Raw genomic sequence first — 21,855 nt, forward strand, 5'->3', positions numbered from 1 at the left:
TTCGGTGGCAAATATTAAAATAGGACTGGACTGGATGTATCAGACTATAACCTTACCCTTGGAGATTTTGAAGTCCCACCTAATCTAGACGAACCGTCCATGGAAGACGACACCCTTATGGCACACAGCGGCGAAGATGACATTCCCACCACTTACCTTATAATGATAGATGGGTCGCAGAAAGGCAAAGAGAGTAACGGGTACAATTATACCACAAAGACACGCGAGGCTAATGGGAACAAGACTCGGACATGCAGTGTTCAAAATAAGAATGTATGGTGCAAGGCAAGCGTTCTGGAGAAGGGAGCAAGTTTTACGCAGGGTTTGCAGCCGCACATACACTGCACAACTTGGCACAGCCGTTTCACCAAAGATACGAAGTGAGGGGAAAAAGATGTCTGCAAGAGAAATCTTCACTTTATCAGCAGAAATTGTAAACCAGGCAATACTACAGGAACAACGTGACATTATTACAGCACCCTTACCAGCATTATCAAAGCCAGAAAACTTAGTGCGAGCCACCAGTCAACACCGACAACTCTCGATTTCGAAATAGACCCTAGATTTGTTCCAAACCAATTCCTCTTCGGTGACATCACAGTCAACGATAAGCGACATCTGATTTTTACATCTGATAAGATGATACAGTTGCTTTCGAATGCCAAACCGTGGTATATGGATGGAACATTCAAATTGGTCAAGGAGCCATTCACGCAGCTAGTCACAATACATGGCTTTGTTCGCAGCGGTGATAATCGGGGACGTTTTAGTAGGAACCGGGGACGATATGACTGGTAACCGTTCTATAAGACCAGTAAATGTTTATATTTTGTAATCCAGTATCGCTGTGTTTTGCCTTTGAAAAATTAGACATTTTGACTATTCAATGTAAGTATTGTGAAAAACCATGAAAGGGGCTACCCTATAAACCGGTCTATTTACGTTTTGACTTTTTTTTAAGAAATCTGCATATAATTGAACACTGACTTCAAAATACTTTTATTGAATTGAGAAAACCTTCACAAAAACAAAGTGCACAAATGAGGAAAAGACAAGTAGATAAAATCAAAATATTTTTAGACATAGGGAGATTAATTCACGGCAGCCATTTAGAAGACTTAAGTCGATTATAGTTTATACACTGCTCTCTGTTAATGGTACATTTGGTTACCAATTTATGAACTGAACAATTCATCTGCATTCATTTCTGTAGTAAATTTTGTCATGTATTTAATATGTACTCTTTACATGATTTGTATTTTTGTATTATTTAAAAAATTTATGATATAAATGGATTGTTTTTGTTGTAGGTTCTAAGCTGCCACCATGTCGAGCCACCTTCAGTGGATGATCATCCGCAATAATTCCTGTTTCCTACTCAAGAGGAATGGAATATCTCTCAGCAAGGTAAATGCGATCCTCCTGATCATGTTCTGGGAGTACAATCTGGGAGGTCATATGAATAAGAAACTTGGAAGGGTGTGGGTCGGCAAATGTATACACTTTCACACAGTCAGACAGGATAATTTATGTCAAAATTACAATCGAATCTCATTGGGTTGAACTCGGAAGGGTGGAAAACACTGCAATGCTTGAACCAAGAACAAAGTTCCGAGTTACACTTTCACACAAGTTACACTTAAATAATGTTTGCCAGATAGGTCAAACACTTTCTCAAGCACCAACTAGGTTCGAGCCAATGGGATTCAACTGTAGTTCAAAGGTTCACTTTATTATTAGTAATACTAGCATTGCACACCTGACCGTCAGTTCAGTTGGATATCTTAGAATTCCTATAAAAAAATCAGGTCACCCACAAAGAATGTATTTTTTCTCGAGCCAGAAATCCCTCCAAAATAAATAAAAACTTAATAATTTTAATAAGTAAATAATTAACATGTTATTGTTAAGTATCAAAATAAATTCTACAATGACACTGTGATTTAGATCCAAAAAGTTATTCCACCTAACATATTTTGCGTCGCCTCTCGCTACTCCATTTTCTAGCCGCGGTCCAAAAATCATGAATTTCAAATCGCAAATGCTATGAAAGTAATGCGTGGAACGTCTTGAAATTTTCTGACCAATTCCCGCATTATTTTGTCCAAATTTCACAGCATAAACAGTAAGTACACTTAATTAGATAGAGTAGACATTAACCAAATAAGATTTATTGAAAAACTTTTTTTAATTGCATGAGAGCAGTTGAAACCGCCAGCACCGGCAAATTAACAGAAGACAGTTATTGCTGGTGAAATGGAATAAATCAGTAGCTTTTCCTGCCAGCTATGTGGAACACATGTACATTTTATTTACAGATTAGTATGGTAAAATTAATCACTACATTGGAAGGAAACTCGGGAGAAATTAAAAACTTATAAAAGATTCTATTTCTAGCTGCTTGCCTTTACCTCATATTCCCTTTCTTTGAAATATGACCTGTGCTCCCAGCCATATTATGGAAATGTTAACACTTTTCTTGTGAGCAGCCATCTTGAATTTTAGTGACCAAACCCACTTTACCATGGGTTAAAATGTTTATTTTCTTTCATTTGATTGTGCAAGTGTCAGTTCTAGGTTAATATTTGAATTGAGCTCTTTAAGAGCTTCAAGTTTATATGCTACATGCCATATAAATGTTGAATAAACTATTTTTCATGCACTGCAATGGCAGCATTCCATGCGAGGTGAAGTGGCCATCTTGGATTTTGGACGGTAATACCGTCTTTCCATTGGAAAGAGCACATGGAAATATGTTATGGGGAGAAATTTGGTGCTTCTTGGACGTAACATAAATAAATTGCAAGAGGATACATTTTAAATTTGTGTAAAACAATAGAAAAAGTGTTAAGATTTCGATTATGACTTCAACCCAATTAGCTAAAGACAAGGTCCAAATGATAAAAAACAATAAATGTTAATAGAAATTTCATTTATAGGGCGATTTTCAAAATTTAAAATGCATTTTTCTAGTTAAAATCGAGCTCTTTCAGGTAGTACTGTCAGATATGTTATTTGTTAAGGATGAAAATTTGGATGTGCAATGCTAGTAATACTAGTAGGAGCAGTTGTGTGGTTATTGTATGTGTGACGGAACATGCTCTTAATTTGTTTTCGCCTGTGGCGATATTAATTGTTTTAGAGGGCCGTGTGCAGTTCCAAAATGCACTTAAGCCCAGATGGGCAACTTGTTACGTAATACCTCCGCGAGTGCGGTTTTTACAACCGTGATTTTGGCGACTTGGCATCATTGAGTCTGGTGATCTAACAGAAAGATATGCCGTCTTGGTCGCTGTGGAAATTCGCTTGATACGTGAGGTACCGCCTTGTACCCCCAGGCGATATTCGGATTTTTAAAAATAAATAGCTATGGTTTTAGAGATATCGGGGAGAAACATATTGGAAGGCATCCAGGGGGAACGTTAGTCCGTCTGGACTGGTAATTATATATTTTCTGCTCTGTGTATAACCTTGATGTGATTGATGTGACTTTAAATATTTTAATACTGTATTATACCAATATTATTTAGACGGTGCTGCCGGTCATCTGATGCAGTATACTGTAGGCTCACCATTCTGATATATATATATATAGCTTAGCCAGTCATCCTAGAGGACCTAGGTAAACTGTAGGTTATTGTCTTTATTGTGATAGGTACCAGTATTAATTCTGTGTTACAAGGTTACTGAATGAGTAGTTAAGGGTTAATTAAAAATTAACCAGTTAGGAATAGAGTTGTAATTCCTTTATTAATTAAGTTCCCCTGGCAGCGTTTCTCAATTATCACACGTTACTGAACGAGTAGTAAGGGTTAATTAAAAATTAACCAGTTATGAATAGTTGTAATTCCTTTATTAATTAAGTTCCCCTGGCGGCGTTTCTCAATTATAACACGTGTGGGTGTTGTGTCACGGTGAAGTGATTAGAATATTGTGTAAACTAGACACCTAGAGATTCACTAATTAAGTGATCAGTTCTGGGTTGTTATTATTTGTTGTTGTTAATTAACTACTGCGGCAGTACATTTGTCAGCGTAGGTTAATACAGATTCCAAAGTGTATTGTGTTTTTTAGTGAACTAAACGTGCTATAATAATATATACTTTATATAAGATCTTGTCTCTGATCATACCTAGAGACGAGCCACCAGGGTATAACCGCCCGTTACAGAGAGATCTACTAGATATACAGTTAGGAGAGATATTTGGACAATCGTGTTTCATTCAGTTACGGGTATTATAGGATCCCCGTGACAGTATGTGTAACTGTTCAAGTTGTAAAAATGTTTTATGTTCAGTTCGACTTCTAGTGTAATGACACACATTGTGGGTATTGTATTATTTTGTCAATTAATAAACCTATTTCTTCAGCGCTGATACATTCAGTACAACAATTTCTCATTATATACCTTTATTATTTTTAGTAGGTCATGTCAATGTTTTATCTGAACTTAAAAATGTTTAGCATTTGGTGAGTTTAGTGAAAAACTATTCTACCAAATTAATGTTTCAGGCGGACAATCAAAATATAGGACAGAATTAAGGCTCTTTAAAGAACATTTTGTTTTTTTTAATTACAAATTATTCTGTTAAATAGGAGTACAGGGCAACCTCTCTAAACTTGACACCCACATGACCAAGTTAGTAAAACCTATACTTTTAGGAATGTCTGGCTTAGAGTTTGAGGTTTCGAGGAAAGTCCAGTTTTGAGGGGGTTTCGCTAAGTTTTTTGTGTGATTTCTTAAAGCAATAGATTCACCAAATTCATTATTGATTCATATTTGGTGATTTGGTCAACAAAAGCTTTATTGCTGGGCATGCATGTATAATATATCAATTTTTTTATATTGGAGAATCAATTTGTCATAAAGATATTGCTTTTGTTTTTCAGGAGCCAAACAATTTGAAGAACCGAAACTCATTCCGTTACAATGGTTTGGTTCACAAAAAGACCATTGGTATTGAGCCAGCAAAAGATGGCAAGGGTGTCGTTCTCATCACAAAAAAGTCTAAAAGTAAATGCATTTTATCATACATAAATTTTGTATGACTAGTTGGTCAGCTATTAGATTTCATTCATTTTTTTTTCTTCTGTGATTAACTTTGTCACATTTTATGATCAAGGGACTTTAAAAACAAGAACTCCTGTGAAGTACTGATGGAAAGAAATAAGAGAACACATAAATAATATAACAGCAAATACTGACTGCAACGAAAACCCTCGTCCACAGTACTAGGAAGCTAACTGTCAACAAGACGGTTAACCCCACAGTACTGACATTCAATCCTACATTATGTCTCCATATTTTATACATGTGTAGGTACAACTACACTAGTAGTGAATTACATTTGGTCTCAAATGCCATATTATGTTTCTTTCTATCAGTGTGTCGCAATACTTTTTTTAAAATGGAAAATATAAAGAAACAAAACATGACAGGCCAAGGGGCAACCACTGAAATTGAGGTCATTGTGAGATGGCAATAATAAAGTAAATAGTCATAAAAATGCTGTTGCAAATCTATTTTACTAAGCTTTTTTGCACCAGCATTGCTAATTGCTGTTTTACATTTCAATGGCTGGGGTGGGTGAGAATGACTGTTAGCATTGATAATAATTGGGATGGGATGATTTTAACTGTCGATTCTAAGAACTATTTAAGACTGGTTAAAGGGACATTCCTGAGTTTTCTCCATTGTAAGATGTTTCCGACTAATAAAATAGTTCTATGATTAAACTTACATATTAAATATTTTTTTTTGTTTAGAATATCAGTGTCTGTATATTCAATGTGTTTCTGGTCATCTTAATATTTGTAAGAAGCCCAAACTGGATTTTGTCTTCAAATAATTTCGTACGTACGAAAAAACAATGTTTTAGGAAATAAAATTCAATTTAACCTAGTACAAATATTAGAACAATCAGAAACATGTTTAATATACAGCCACTAATATTTTATGCAGAAAAATATATTTGATATGTAATTACAATCGTTAAAAAGTCTGTTAGTCGATAACATCTTAAAAATTGCAGCAAAGTCAGGAATGTCCCTTTAATTAATATGTTACATTCATCATTCTATTATTAAGTTAACTATAGAAATGTAAATCTAAATTATGTTCTGTTTAATTTCCAGTTTATAATAAGCCGTCAAAGACTTACAACAAAGTTGAAATGAAGCGAGATCCTCGACGAACATTTGCCACTATCAGAAATACTCTCCGAAGCAAACGCTACAGGAAAGATTTGAAAATGGTAATTCACCACTCTTGCTATCCATAATCCAGTCCATGGTTAAATCGGCTGATATACCCATTTAAAAATAAAAGCTGCTATGATCTTTTAAAAGTTGGAAAAAACCTCTACTGTGCTTGAATAAAGGCAGGTTACTTACAAATATATCAAATAAAATAAAATTAAAAAAAACAGAAAAAAATCGGAAAAAGCATTTAAAGCTTTAAATTGCATGTAGTATGACCACCCACATTTTTAGTATTTTGTTCTGATTTTTAATAGCACATTTTTATAATTATTAAAGATACAGTATTTCTTTGGCAAGGTTAGTTGTGTGGGGTGATATTTTTTTTTGTTTTGGGGGGGTGTAATGGTCTCCAAGTGTTTTATTACATGATGATATTAATAATATTTTTGTTTCATACGTTCCAAAATTGTTTATGTACACAAGAATTAATAATAAGTTTCCTAGTAGTATTTTACTTCTTCTTGTGCTCTGCTTTAGATAATTTAACATCTGGAGTATGTTATAATAGTATGTAATAGTACAAGTAATGTTGGTATACCTCATTTTGCAGGCTGCTGTTCGTAGAGCAAGTGCCCTGCTGAGAAGTCAGAAGCCAGTTGTTGTTAGAAAAAACCTTCGACCCAAGAAAGACTAACTTTTTATGTTTGTGAAGCACTTTGGACGATGACAATAAACATGAAGAGATGACCTATTGTTTTGGTGTGAATTTTGCCGGAAGTTTTAAATATTTTTTTATTATTTGCCTTATAAATAGCACAATGCTGGTTGTTGAAAACCCATCACATTATCAGGTGTGGATGAAGGATAACTATTCCTTCTGTTTACTCGCCTGTAGGAAAATATTTAATGAAACCCAGTAAGGATTGTGATGAAGTTCACTGAGGTGTCATATTTTCATTTCCTGATGTTGCATCATCAAAATCTGTTATCAGCACTTTGCAACAGCCATGGTGGTATTGATTTAGTCAAGTCAGCTGAGTGCTCGCCCTCTCTTTGTCTGACATATTGGGCGTTTCCCCATGCGAGTGCTCAACAACTGGTATATTGAAGGCTGTGGGAAAGTATATGAAAGATCCTTTGTATGAATGTATGGGTTACTGTGGTGCCTTTGTCAATTGAATGCGCGGTCGGTTTGGGATCCATCCCAGTCATTGGGCCTATTTCTCATTCCAGCCAGTGCACCACGACTGGTACATCAAAGGCTGTGGTATGTGCTATCCTGTCTATGGGATGGTGCATATAAAAGATCCCTTGCTGCTAATAAAAAAGAATGGCCCATGAAGTGCCGACCGCGGGTTTCCTTCCTCAATATCTGGTATTTAACCATATGTCCGACGCCATATAACCGTAAATAAAATGTGTTTAGTGCGTCGTTAAATAAAACCTTTCCTTCCTTCCTTGTCAATTGAAATGCAGCGTTTAGTGGTGTTAGCTACATTTCTATAGTTTATGGGATTTCATTTAGGCTCGTTTTCCATAAGTGCATTTTCTCAAGCAGATTACCTTCTAAAATTTGATGTCTCCCAAGTGTAAATATATACTGTATACTACATGAAAACAAAATGGCTCATCAACCGTTCTTCAGTATATGGGGACATGTACATGAGACGGTACTGACTGTAGTGTATTTGCATTATATCAATCACATTAATGGAAAGTGGGTCTTGGTGGTATGCCCTCTGAATAGCACCTGAAGCGACAGTTAATTACATAACTACCTGCTCACCAAAAGACAGATCTAAATCAGTAGTAGGTGTTGATAAAGCCTAAATATAAATATAACGCTATTGTATACTCCCATTGGTGAAGTGTGGCAGTTGCAGTTTGCAGGTGTAACATAGGTTACAGTAGTACTATATTGTGCTACCAAAAACAAGCGAGACATTTTGTGTGCACTTTCCCATACAGTGTTGTACGTACTACTGCCCGTGTCTACCAGATAAGGGGCATTGGGTGTAACGGGGCACAATACTATCCTGTGACCCACTGCACATCAGGCCTGTTGAGAAGACAAAAAAAAAACCCACATCAAATTATATTGTTGTGTGGCATGTTGAAGCACACAAAACTTATTTATTCTTTACAAAAATAAGCTGCAAATAATAGACAAGGCAGAATTACGTGTACAATGTGATTTAATGATAAAACCTGAAAATATTTGTGGTAGTAATAAGTAACAAAATATGAAAAAAGGAAATAAAACAACAGCTCTCGCTCTTCACCATTTTCCAAATAAGAGACGTGCATCCTCGTAAATTCCTTCCCGCTTCCTCCCCAGGAACACCAGCATTATTTTTAAACCCTTGTCATGAGATATTTTAATATGTGTATGTATGCCAACATCAGGTGTCTAAATAATATAAAAGGGAGAAGCATTTCCTGCTGGTTTTGTTAGAGAAATACATGTATAAACGTGACAATGCATTATGGGGTTCTGACATGCTGGTCACCTTTCGGAGTTTTTTCTCCCCCCTTTTTTTCTTCTTTTTTGTTTGTTTGTTGTTGTTGCTTATTTGGGGCAACAAATTCTGATATTAAGTTTAACACTTGAGTATCATGCCGTACTGTGGTTGGAGGTGGTAGTATAACTTGTAAAAGCTACTGTACTTGACTATTTGCACTAATTACAAATTTCTGATAAATTAAACTACACCCAAGTATACCAGATTCAATATTAACTACACCAAGTATACCAGATTCAATAATAATAATGTGGTTATAGGCAAAAGTACATGCTAATACAAGAATAAGCAAAGAACTCAAAAGCCCTTCGACCCACTTCATGAACATGAACATGAACATGAACCCTGTATGCATCACGTTTTTGTCATCACTTGGGAAGTTGGGAGTTGTGTCAAACCAAGTTGAACAGCAGGCCTCTGAAAATTGCGAGAGCAATCATTTTGTTTGCGTGTTGCTTGCACAAATATATTTTGCGTAAATCCAATTTGCATAACATTTTTTGTTTGTGCAAAATTTGGAGCACCATTTACTAGGATATAACGGGTTACGCAAAAATGAAATGGGTTACCTGGATTTATTTCTGCGTAACCGATAAATGGGTGTCACAGATTTTCAATTCTCGGAGGCCTGGGTTGCATATTTAGTACATATCCCAGAAATAACAGGTTGGATGTACTAAAGGATGAAAACTTAGTTTCTACACATATGTCTGCTAGAAGCCTCAAGTTATTTGGTTAGGTTTGTCATTTGCCTGTCCATATTAAAACAATTATTAATTTATGTGTTGCACACATGGGGGTGGGGGAGGCTCCATAATTGTATATACATGTATGGAATAAAGCAGAGTACATAAATGTATACAACCCAAATACATGTAAGCTTTACTTTGTAACACTGTATTAACATGTTAATATAAAACAGCTAAAATACATGTTCTTGGCACAATCCATGACCCATCCAGAGAGGTACAATGACATGTACAGTCATCCTTGACTGGCTTCAACTGAAACATGTAAAATGACAAACAGGGTTTGACATAATTCAAATACAGGTTATACAGGTAATCGATTTTCACTAACCGATCAACTTTCAACTTTCAGTTACACAAATGGTTAGAATTATATGAACATAAGAAGGATTTGAATTATAAAGACTATACACCTGTTATCATTCTCCTAGGTGTACAGGCTCCCATTTCGGGGGGGGGAGGGGGGCAGACTGGCTTTTGCCCAAATTAAAAAAAAATGTCGGAATCAAATATAGATCACAGGCATACAGGCTCCCTATTTTTAGGGTGGGGGGAGGGCAGGCTGGTTTTTGCCCAAATTAAACAAAAATCCCTGAATCTGGATAACAACAATTATTCATATTAGCATTACTACCAAACAACTCTGTGTTGCAAACGAATCACTCTGCATTTTTACATGGATTACAGCTAATTTTGAGGGTAGAATTATGGAAATACATTGTAAAAAGGTATCAGGTTAACACATTTTGCCCAAATATGAGGTTTGCTCCAGCATTAGGTCCCCCTCCCCCACACCCCATCTCATACGCTTATGGCCATTCTCACCAGGACAAATGTTTGAGAAAGTCGATAGCCCTCACAATAGCTCTGGTTAGTACCCTATCCTATGTATTAAATTTTTAGTTGATAATTTCCACTAGCCCAGACCAAATATTCACTAGCCGGGACCAAGGGCTAGTGGATTTGTCAATCCCTGATTTTACCTGTTAATAACTGTTCAATATCTGGGGGGTTTTCAAACACTTTAAAACAAACCTAATCCCCAAAATACTGACATAAATTTTTTGAACTATGCAAAGTATAACAGTTAACATTTAATAATTATGGCATTTTATAATCAAAAATCAAATAGGAAGATCACTTGTACAAGATAAATGTAACAATGAAGTCAACATGTTTTATGCCTCAATAATGTACATTCTCACTGTGCTGTGATTACACCATCCATACTGGGTACCTATGCCTAGTTGACATTATGGTTGGTGCATGTATATGTACTGTACACATATATTTATGCTACCGATGATAGTTATATATACAAAATGAAGATGGATCACACATAAACATTCATGACTTTCTCAATCTGTTGTCTGCAAAGTGGACACACCCTCCTCACAGCATACCTAGCTCTAACAATGTGGTTGGCACAGTCAACACATAGACACATGTGTCGACAAGGTAAAATAAGCACACACTTATTCTGATCTTGACACACAACACACTTTCTTTTGTCTTTTTCCTTTTCTATTTCGTACACAAATTCCTCGCAGGATAGGTTCTTCAACCTTGATGGTGTCGATGACCGACTTCGTAGAGGATATCTTAGAGTGGAAGGTTCGGGAAGACTTATTTCAATTTCCTGATCACTTTCCGATGAAAATGTCTGCGAGTTTACTGATCCATCACTTTCATCATCATCACCACTGACATCATCTTCGCTATCATTGGCAACAGAGCTGTCTGACACTGAGTCACTCCTGTCACTCTGATCATCGTCCTCTTCATCAACATTCTCGTTATCTATGATTTCCGCATCACTTTCAAAACCTGTATCAAAGTCGTATCGGGGTCTACGGACCCGAGGACTGGATCTCGTCCACAGCTGTCTAATATTAATTCCCTTTGACCTGATGAAAGAAATCAAGTTCGAAATGGCAAGATAAATTAAACAACAAATGATCACTCCCAAATACACCTCCTGCGATACAGTGAACACATTGGTAGCAGCTGACACAACTGTGTTCCAAATGTTATAAATATGTTGGTAGCAAGTACATAATAAAGTTAGCACCGATGCAAATGTGAAACCCAGGCTCCACCACACAGCTTTCACGATGCCAACAGCCACATTTCCAATAATGAAAAATCCTCCAACAACTGCATTTACCAATTCCTGTAATATTTCAACTCCACTGCTACATATCACATAACAACTGTTGACAATGTCTAATGCCGACTGTTTTAGTGTGGTTAGTGTCGTGTAACTACCAGTCAGTACACACATAACAACAGTCTCTGCTCCAGTGAAAATAAAACACAATATTTTATATACCAGCACCAAAAGTTTCCAAATAAACAAAACGATAGCATATAAGCAGGCCACAAATTCGTACAGGAATTCATACCAGCTTTGTAACATATGAACGACAAATGTATACATCATATTTGCCATTCCAAAAATAACACAACAGAAGGAAGAAACATGGTAGAAAATCTGTGATACTATCTTGTAGTTGGTGTCTATGATGAAACTGATGGCATCTCTGACGGTGGTGATGTACATAGCGATAGTTCTGAAAACATTCAACACGAGATGAAACCCGTCTCTGCCAATATTCGCGATTACAAACACGTCAACCATAATACCTGTCGTATTCCTGCCTTTGGCAAACATCCATACCTCTCGGTATTGACGTCCACCAAAGCCATAAATTGCAAATGTTTTGTTTTTTTCAGTTAAGGATTAAAACCAAAAATCTATAAATAAGATTCGGGGAAGACGACGCTTTCATTCAGGTGTAACGGTGAATTTTTTCCCCGTGTCAAAATGTGTAGCATTTTTCTTATTGTTTATTTTCCTCCAATACTGTGACAGTCTATAGAATTGACTGAAGTCGTGGATAGCATTTAACTTAATTTGACTAAATTATAAGATGCTCAGTTTAAACTATTCGGTATAATGTCTAAATATTTAATTACCAGTCTGCTGTCTGTACCCTCAAATGGGCATACATGTATATATTATCAAAACACAAACATATTAAATTAATACTGATCATCTATAAAACAAAAGGCGCGATTGCAGGGGTTTGGGGATTGAACCCTCTCCTTTAATTTTTTTTTCAATATATTTTCCGGGGCGAGCCACCATCCCACTCACTTCCCTACCCCTATAAAAATAAAGTCCCTCGCCAGTCTAGACCTCCGCGCCTACTAAAATTCCTGTTCACTCTTTTAAATTATTTATTTAGTTAGTTTATATATAGTAATTTCATAGATGGTGGACGAATTTAAAATATTAAAATCAAATTTTAAAAAAGGCACGCGTGAAAAAATTTATGCAGGGTGTGTGTGTTTCAGACTAACGAGCGAATTAAGGGTTTTGTGGCGTTAGGGTCGGTTTTCCCGAAAAATGTACTGAAAAAAAAAAAAAAAAATTAACTTCGTTTTGAGCAGGGTCTTCGACCCCCGGTCATCTCAAGTTACAACCACCTCTCCACAGGTGCGCCAAGGAAAGTAACCCATAAAATACACCCAAAGCGGATATTACGCATGAATATAATTATTTAATATTAAGGGAACAAATAACAACCCGAAAGACGGTCTACTGACACACAAATTAAATTAAAGAAGTACGAAATACGAATGACATACAAAACAACAAGAAACCAAAAAGTTCATTTAATTTTGGTATAACGGAAAACAAAAGAAGAAAAGAAATAAGACAAAAAACGAAAAAAAAAAAAAAAAAAAAAAAACGACAAAAGACATGAAAAGTAGTATCGCTATTCTTCTGGGTTATTTGCTATTGTCAGTATTGAGTCACGTTCACGGTTATAATTCACACGTCGATATCGTTTATTTATGCCGTGTATTTACGAGTTGCTCGAAACACTTCTGTAAATCATTCACCTTCTAGTTGTATCTGTTTATAAGAGTTCAGTATATGGTTTTCGTCTGCTGTATACGTTTTAGTGATTATAATTATCGTTTCAATCTTGGTTTGGTTTGGTTGATAAAACATTTTAGTCGAGGAATCCTTACAACTGGTAACTAACATATACACCGATTGTTGTCATATCAGTAGTTTTTTTGTCTATTTGTAAAGAGGTAAATCAAAGACAAAACAGCAATGTGATGAACAAAAACGTGATGAAGAGGTTTCTCAGGACGTTTTACAAGATATGGCACATTGCGTGGCTCGTTGCGGTTTTGGGAGTAGTGCTGACTGCACTTCTCAGGACGTGTGTAAGAACAGTGTTGAACGCGCTGCAGAGGTCAGTGTTGTGAAGAATTCCCATGATACTGCTCATGACGTTGTTCAGGGCGTGACCAAGGAAGCTATTAAAGGTTGTTACCAAGATGATATCCAGGGTGTTGCCAACGACCTTGTTCGAGATGTTATTAACTTCGAGATTGAGAATATGGACCAGAAAGTTCTTCTGAACTTTACCTTAAGCATGGTTGTGAATGATATTGAGGACAAGGACTAGTTCAAAGCATTGACAAGAATATTGCCTAGGTTCTGTTAAGCATTGTGCCAAGACTATGTCTGATGCTGAACAAATAAAAACTTACTTTAACTTAAATAATTTTTATGGTCGCTGACAAAACGAGTGGTTAAAAAAATAGAGAATCTGAGAGTCATACATATGTTTAAAACTAAAAGAACCGACATCAGGTATATTAATATTTAATAATCTAGAATAGAAAAAAAAAAAAAACAATAAAAAAAAAAAACAAATATATATATACTCTTCAAAAAAAGAAACGCAAAAGGGTACAAATGGGTTATAACTCCGATTTTATGTTTCCTACCGGTTCATGCTTTGTGAATATAAGGTCATTGCATGTCCCAAACACATTCCCACGGTTACATTCGATAAAACGCAGCTACTGTAAAATAAAGTTTCAAAATGTGAATATTCGCAAAAACGCAGCCACGTGCAAACCATGTCACCACTGCACGTGCGTTGTCTGCACGTGCAACATGAACACCGACAGTATAAAAGTGCAGGGTGTTCGCTTGCCTGGCCTCTGTATCTGGCCGACAGTTGACAATCCAGGACATGCCACGTCTCAGTGAACCGCAGAGAAACAATGCCATCGGCCGACTAGACGCAGGCGAATCCAGAACGGCCGTTGCCAGGGCATTCCATGTGTCCCCAAGCACCATCTCCAGACTGTGGGACCGTTACCAGCAACATGGATCAACACGTGACCTCCCTAGATCCGGTCGATCACGGGTCACTACCCCCGGGCAGGACCGCTACATCCAGGTACGCCACCTTCGGGAACGATTGACTACTGCTACCTCCACAGCCGCAGCAATACCAGGTTTGCGCAGGATATCCGACCAGACCGTACGGAACCGCCTACGTGAGGTAGGAATTCGTGCCAGACGTCCAGTTCGAGGTGTCATCTTAACACCACAACACCGTCGACTGCCAGATTCATCGACAATGGCCTCAACTGCGATGGAGACGGGTGTGGTTCAGTGACGAGTCCCGATTTCTGCTCCGACGTCATGATGGAAGATACACGCGACGTGGTGAACGTTGTGCGGCAAACTGCGTGCAGGAAGTGGACAGATTCGGCGGGGGTAGTGTCATGGTGTGGGCAGCCATCTCACACACTGGCAGAACTGACCTGGTCCACGTGCAGGGCAACCTGAATGCACAGGGCTACATTGACCAGATCCTCCGGCCACACATCGTTCCAGTTATGGCCAACGCCAACGCAGTGTTCCAACATGACAACGCCAGGCCTCACACAGCACGTCTCACAACGGCTTTCCTACAGAACAACAACATTAATGTCCTTCCTTGGCCATCGATATCACCGGATTTGAACCCAATTGAGCATCTATGGGACGAGTTGGACCGACGCCTCCGACAGCGACAACCACAGCCCCAGACCCTGCCCGAGCTGGCAGCAGCCTTGCAGGCCGAGTGGGCCACCATCCCCCGGGACGTCATCCGTACTCTGGTTGCTTCAATGGGCAGGCGGTGCCAGGCAGTTGTCAACACACGCGGAGGCCACACCCGGTATTGACTCCAGATGACCTTGACCTTGGTGGTGTGTCCTATCACTTACTCACAATGGACTAGAGTGAATTGTGAACAATCCTCCAACATTTGGTAATTATCGGACTCACCATTCAATAATTAAATCAATTCTCCAAATGTTACGACAATGTGGTTTTGCGTTTCTTCTTTTGAAGAGTATATATATATATACTCTTCAAAAGAAGAAACGCAAAACCACATTGTCGTAACATTTGGAGAATTGATTTAATTATTGAATGGTGAGTCCGATAATTACCAAATGTTGGAGGATTGTTCACAATTCACTCTAGTCCATTGTGAGTAAGTGATAGGACACACCACCAAGGTCAAGGTCATCTGGAGTCAATACCGGGTGTGGCCTCCGCGTGTGTTGACAACTGCCTGGCACCGCCTGCCCATTGAAGCAACCAGAGTACGGATGACGTCCCGGGGGATGGTGGCCCACTCGGCCTGCAAGGCTGCTGCCAGCTCGGGCAGGGTCTGGGGCTGTGGTTGTCGCTGTCGGAGGCGTCGGTCCAACTCGTCCCATAGATGCTCAATTGGGTTCAAATCCGGTGATATCGATGGCCAAGGAAGGACATTAATGTTGTTGTTCTGTAGGAAAGCCGTTGTGAGACGTGCTGTGTGAGGCCTGGCGTTGTCATGTTGGAACACTGCGTTGGCGTTGGCCATAACTGGAACGATGTGTGGCCGGAGGATCTGGTCAATGTAGCCCTGTGCATTCAGGTTTCCCTGCACGTGGACCAGGTCAGTTCTGCCAGTGTGTGAGATGGCTGCCCACACCATGACACTACCCCCGCCGAATCTGTCCACTTCCTGCACGCAGTTTGCCGCATAACGTTCACCACGACGCCTATACACGCGACATCTTCCATCATGACGTCGGAGCAGAAATCGGGACTCGTCACTGAACCACACCTGTCTCCATCGCAGTTGAGGCCATTGTCGATGAATCTGGCACCACTGCAGTCGGAGTCGACGGTGTTGTGGTGTTAAGATGACACCTCGAACTGGACGTCTGGCACGAATTCCTACCTCACGTAGGCGGTTCCGTACGGTCTGGTCGGATATCCTGCGCAAACCTGGTATTGCTGCGGCTGTGGAGGTGGCAGTAGTCAATCGTTCCCGAAGGTGGCGTACCCGGATGTAGCGGTCCTGCCCGGGGGTAGTGACCCGTGGTCGACCGGATCTAGGGAGGTCACGTGTTGATCCATGTTGCTGGTAACGGTCCCACAGTCTGGAGATGGTGCTTGGGGACACATGGAATGCCCTGGCAACGGCCGTTCTGGATTCGCCTGCGTCTAGTCGGCCGATGGCATTGTTTCTCTGCGGTTCACTGAGACGTGGCATGTCCTGGATTGTCAACTGTCGGCCAGATACAGAGGCCAGGCAAGCGAACACCCTGCACTTTTATACTGTCGGTGTTCATGTTGCACGTGCAGACAACGCACGTGCAGTGGTGACATGGTTTGCACGTGGCTGCGTTTTTGCGAATATTCACATTTTGGAACTTTATTGTACAGTAGCTGCGTTTTATCGAATGTAACCGTGGGAATGTGTTTGGGACATGCAATGACCTTATATTCACAAAGCATGAACCGGTAGGAAACATAAAATCGGAGTTATAACCCATTTGTACCCTTTTGCGTTTCTTTTTTTGAAGAGTATATATATATATATATATATATATATATATATATATATATATATATATATATATATATATATTTATTATTATTATTATTATTATTTTTTTTTTAAAGTTTAGGGGCAGTTCATTTGGTAGAACACTCGCGTGGGACGCATGGGAGAAAGGATCGAATCCACCCGTTGGATCCATTCTCCGATTCTTAGGTTTTCCCCATCAAGACCAGTGTCCCGTGACTGGGTATATTAAAAGCTGTAGTATGTATCTATACGATAGTGTATATAAAAACAATCGCTTGCTGCCAATGGAAAAAAAAATGTACGGTGGTGGGTTTCCTCTGAAGACATACAACAGCTGAACATTAATTAATCCATGCACTCTAGTCGCCTCATTAAACAAACTAACTTTTTACCTTTTTGCATAAAAAAACAAGTCTGTTACTGTAAGAAATCGACTCTCATTTTGGCCAGCGATGAAGTTAGACGTGGTTTCATGCGCTCTCAGCTTACGCCCCCCCCCCCCCCCCCCCCAAACTGGGGGGACTGATCGCTAGTTATGGATCGCTGTTGGAGTACCGCGTCGCGTACACCGGGTCACGGGCAACCGTGACCTTGGTGTATGGCGACGCGGCTACAGCCAAGAGGAAGGGAACTAGGAAGAGGAAACATGCGCCAGGGGCGTCTGCGTCGCCGCCCTCACCACGACCAAACCGGACGGATCGACGGGAGGCGACTCGCCAACCAGCCGGACCGACTGTTCAGATGCGGGAAGTGGAGCAGCCAACCAGTGCACCGCGACCAGCGTCACCTGTTCCCGCTCGTCGTTCGTCTGCGTCGAGACCCCCACCCACGGGGGACTCAGCGATGGCGACTCTGGATGTTGGGGCTGTCAAGAGGAAGGCCGTGACCACCCCCCCCCCCCCCCCCCCGGAGGACCAACCAGCCAAGACGCGGCCTTCTACTTCCTCTTCGGGTGAATGGAGAGTGGCAGCGCGGAAAAATCAAAGGCCAGTACTCTAAGTACTTGGTGGGAGACGTCACGGACCCCGACAGACTGCCAGGCGGGGTCTACGAATAAAAATTCAAGACGTTTCCCGATGGCCACCAGGTCGCCATCCACACGGTCAAACTACGGGGAGTGGAAGCTATAGTAGTGACGTCGCGCCGGGATGATCTTTACCGACAGGGATTCCTCAGCCATGACATGGATAACAACACCATCCACAGAATCATGAAGATCGTCACCGGCGCCCAGTACCCACAGCTGGTCCACTGCCTTAGCACCCACAGCTACAGGAGACTGGTGCCTCACTTTGAGGAGAGGAACAACATCACCTCCCCGTAGATGCTGTGCACCCAAACGGCCTTAACGAGGCCACTCGCGTGGACATATCGATCGGACTTAACTTTTAGATCTGCGTTCAAAATTTTATGTCGAAATTACGTCTTTTTTTAAATATTATTAAATAGTCCGATCCTCTCTTCTTTCTCTTATTTAATTTTGGACTGTCCTTCTAAAATGCTCCAAATTATATAAATATTCGACCGAGCAGTCAATTCTTTTTTATTTTTGGCTTGTAACCTTTTTATTTTTTGTATCTGTTAACTTCTTTACTAATTGCTATTTTCAAAATTCTGCCCAGTTTCTACCCCCCCCTCTCCTCCATCCCGAGTCAGGCCACCGATCTTATCGGAGGTCGGACTCGGGATGGGCGTGTTCGAAACCCTAGTGGTATATGGGCACGTTAAACTAGTTAACATCATCATTGTTACTGTAATAGTTCCTACAGTTTAGATGATGACGGAATTGCTATATATATACTAGGGTTTGGCTTTGGTTTCATTTGTGCCTAAAGAAAGAAATGTTTTATTTAATGACGCACTCAACACATTTTATTTACGGTTATATGGCGTCAGACATATTATGGTTAAGGACCACACAGATATTGAGAGAGGAAACCCGCTGTCGCCACTTCATGGAATACTCTTCGATTAGCAGCAAGGGATCTTTTATATGCACCATCCCACAGACAGGGTAATACACACCACGGCCTTTGATATACCAGTCGTGGTGCACTGGCTGGAACGAGAAATAGCCCAATGGGCCTACCGACGGGAATCGATCCCATCGAGCGATCGTTTTACCATTGTGCCCAAAGAAGACAAATACTTAAACATACAATTAGTCTTTCCCAGTGAACACAACAATACATAGTCCTAGTAATTCCAGTGTGTCCCAAATTCACACAGATATTCAATTAAACTTATTGTATAATCAAAATTCAGTCATTATGAATAAATAACTTTGATCATTTGTTTCTTGTACTTTATTTATTTTAAATGATATAACTGTTTTACAGTGAAAACCACCCATACAAAGGAAGGAAGGAAATGTTGTATTTAACGACGCACAAAACACATTTTATTTATGGTTATATAGCGTCGGACATATGGTTAAGGACCACACATAATGAGGGAGGAAACCCGCTGTCGCCACTTCAAGGGCTTTTCGATTAACAGCAAGGGATATTTTATATGCACCATCCCATAGACAGGACAGCACATGATGTCATGGCCTTTGATATACCAGTCGTGGTGTCCATACCAAGAGTAAGCATATTGGTAGTGTACCTAATTAAAAATAACCATCTTTGTTTTGTAACATTACAGGAGAGATAACTTCATTTTGTGTTATTTTATAACACAGGTATTGTTGAGAGATAACGTTTTATGTCTTATTGTTGGTAACACGCTGAATTTTCTTCGTTTTTCTTTGAGTTTTAACTTGATACACTTATTAAGCTAAAGGAGTCGGTGGTGAGGTGAAGAGAATAAGGGGCCATTAAAATATTACGTAACGCTCGAGGGGGTGGGTGGGTGGGTGTAGGTCCAAACATTATGTGTCGTTACAGGGGTGGATGGGTGGTGTATTAAACAGCGTTACGTAACGCAGTTTTTTTTTATTAGATTTTTTTTTAATAAACGCTCGGTTAGCGTAGGCCTAGTTAGTTATAGCTAGACGTATACATACAATAAGGATTACAAATAGTTGAAATCCGTATCTGCGCTTTCCCAAATTGCAAAACAGTACGTTAAAGTTACACCCATCACACGACTTGTTTGTTAATGGAAGGGGGGTTCCAAACGTTACGTAATTTAAAAAAAAAAAAAAAATTGGGTGGGTGGGTGAATGGTCTAGCGTTACAGAGCGTTACACGAGTGAGGGCGTCTCATTTTGACAAAAATAGCGTTATAATATTTGAACGGCCCCTAATTGGGTTTGTCGAGTGCGTCGTTAAATAAAACATTTCCTTCCTTCCTAATTGGGTTTAGTAGAAACAAAAATAAGTGCCAAATATTATGTAATTTTAAATAAGTGTCATTGACCACTTTTGGGCAGTTCCAAAAATTAAGTAAGTCTAATAGGCCTAGTTAAATATCCCGCTCGCTTATATTATACTGTGGGGTATATTACACGGGTATGATCATAACAAAAACACCGGTTAACTGGCTCCCAAACGGATATTACGTTCAGGAAGTAGCAAATTAAACAAACAACGCGAAATACAGTCTTTTGACCCGGAAGTTATTAGTTACAAAGACCCAAATACAAATCTAAGAAACGGGGAAGCGTCCACTTTATTAAAACCTATTATAAAGGGTAAAGAAATAATAACAATAATATCAACAACATGATTTTCCAGCGCTGTTTACGAATGCATTACCATGACGATCCATAAAAGTTACACTGGTCGGTTATGGGCAGGATGGCACATAATTTACGCATTTCAACATGTCTGTCGATGTTTGTTATTGTTTCGTTTTCTTGTCTGTCGTGTGCTTTTCCTATGTGTTGTTAAACCTCGCCTTCGCCATGCCACAAACACTGATACCATATCTAACACACGTGTTAGACTTTCTGTTTGCTATTATCGAAATACTAATGGAACTGGTTTGCGTTTTGCTTTTATATGCCAGCAACGTGTTTGGGTTTATTGTTAAACATCTGTACAAAATTAGTCCCTACATCTTTAACGTTTGTTCAGGCTTGTTTTCATTTGGCTTTTGGATTGTAACACAGATAATTCATGGAGTCTTTGGAAATGGTGACTTTGATACAAATATTTTGAGCTGGGTGTTCATTTTATCGGCCGGATTTCTTTATTTCGACACTGTATACAGGAATAGAAAAGAAAGAATCCAGAACAATGAAGGCAACAGAGATAATAATGCGGCAGTCCATATCCTTCCTGGTTTACAGTACAATCAGGAAGACAATATTAGACATTTTTTAATACAACCTGAGGAGCTGTATTCTGAAGATGACACGGATAGTAACAGTATCTATTCAGATTATGAAAATGATCAAGAGCTTTTGGAAAATGAAGAAAACGAAAATGAGGCAAACATTCCACATGAAGCAAATCACCTAAATATACGGACAGCCGTAAACACAAATGCCAATGCAGGAAGAATCCAGCTGCCGAGTTCTCAGCACCAGGAAGACCGAACTCTGTGTTCCATTTGTTTTGAAAGAGAGCGCAATATTGCAGTGTTCCCATGTGGTCACATCCATATGTGTTTAGAATGTGTTCAGATTGTAGAGCAAGGAAACAACCTTTGTCCGGTGTGTCAGAGTGAAATTGAAGAATATAAACAAGTGTTTTT

At 39.4% G+C, this 21,855-nt stretch overlaps 2 protein-coding genes across 2 annotated transcripts; one reads left to right on the forward strand and one right to left on the reverse strand.

Moving 5' to 3' along the window:
* Positions 1–1,249: 1,249 nt before the first annotated feature.
* LOC121383378 (60S ribosomal protein L28-like) lies at positions 1,250–6,948 on the forward strand. Its single transcript, XM_041513374.1, has 4 exons — positions 1,250–1,407; positions 4,891–5,014; positions 6,136–6,254; positions 6,812–6,948. The coding sequence occupies exons 1-4, from the start codon at positions 1,327–1,329 to the stop codon at positions 6,893–6,895; spliced, it is 408 nt and encodes a 135-aa protein (XP_041369308.1). The 5' UTR covers positions 1,250–1,326; the 3' UTR covers positions 6,896–6,948.
* A 1,341-nt stretch (positions 6,949–8,289) lies between these two features.
* Positions 8,290–12,263, reverse strand: LOC121383118. The gene has a single exon (XM_041512913.1). It carries the CDS (start codon positions 12,144–12,146, stop codon positions 10,806–10,808), a length of 1,341 nt encoding a protein of 446 aa, XP_041368847.1. The 5' UTR covers positions 12,147–12,263; the 3' UTR covers positions 8,290–10,805.
* Positions 12,264–21,855: the final 9,592 nt, after the last annotated feature.

Source organism: Gigantopelta aegis, chromosome 10 (genome assembly GCF_016097555.1).
Source record: "Gigantopelta aegis isolate Gae_Host chromosome 10, Gae_host_genome, whole genome shotgun sequence".
Classification (NCBI taxonomy): Eukaryota; Metazoa; Mollusca; class Gastropoda; order Neomphalida; family Peltospiridae; genus Gigantopelta; species Gigantopelta aegis.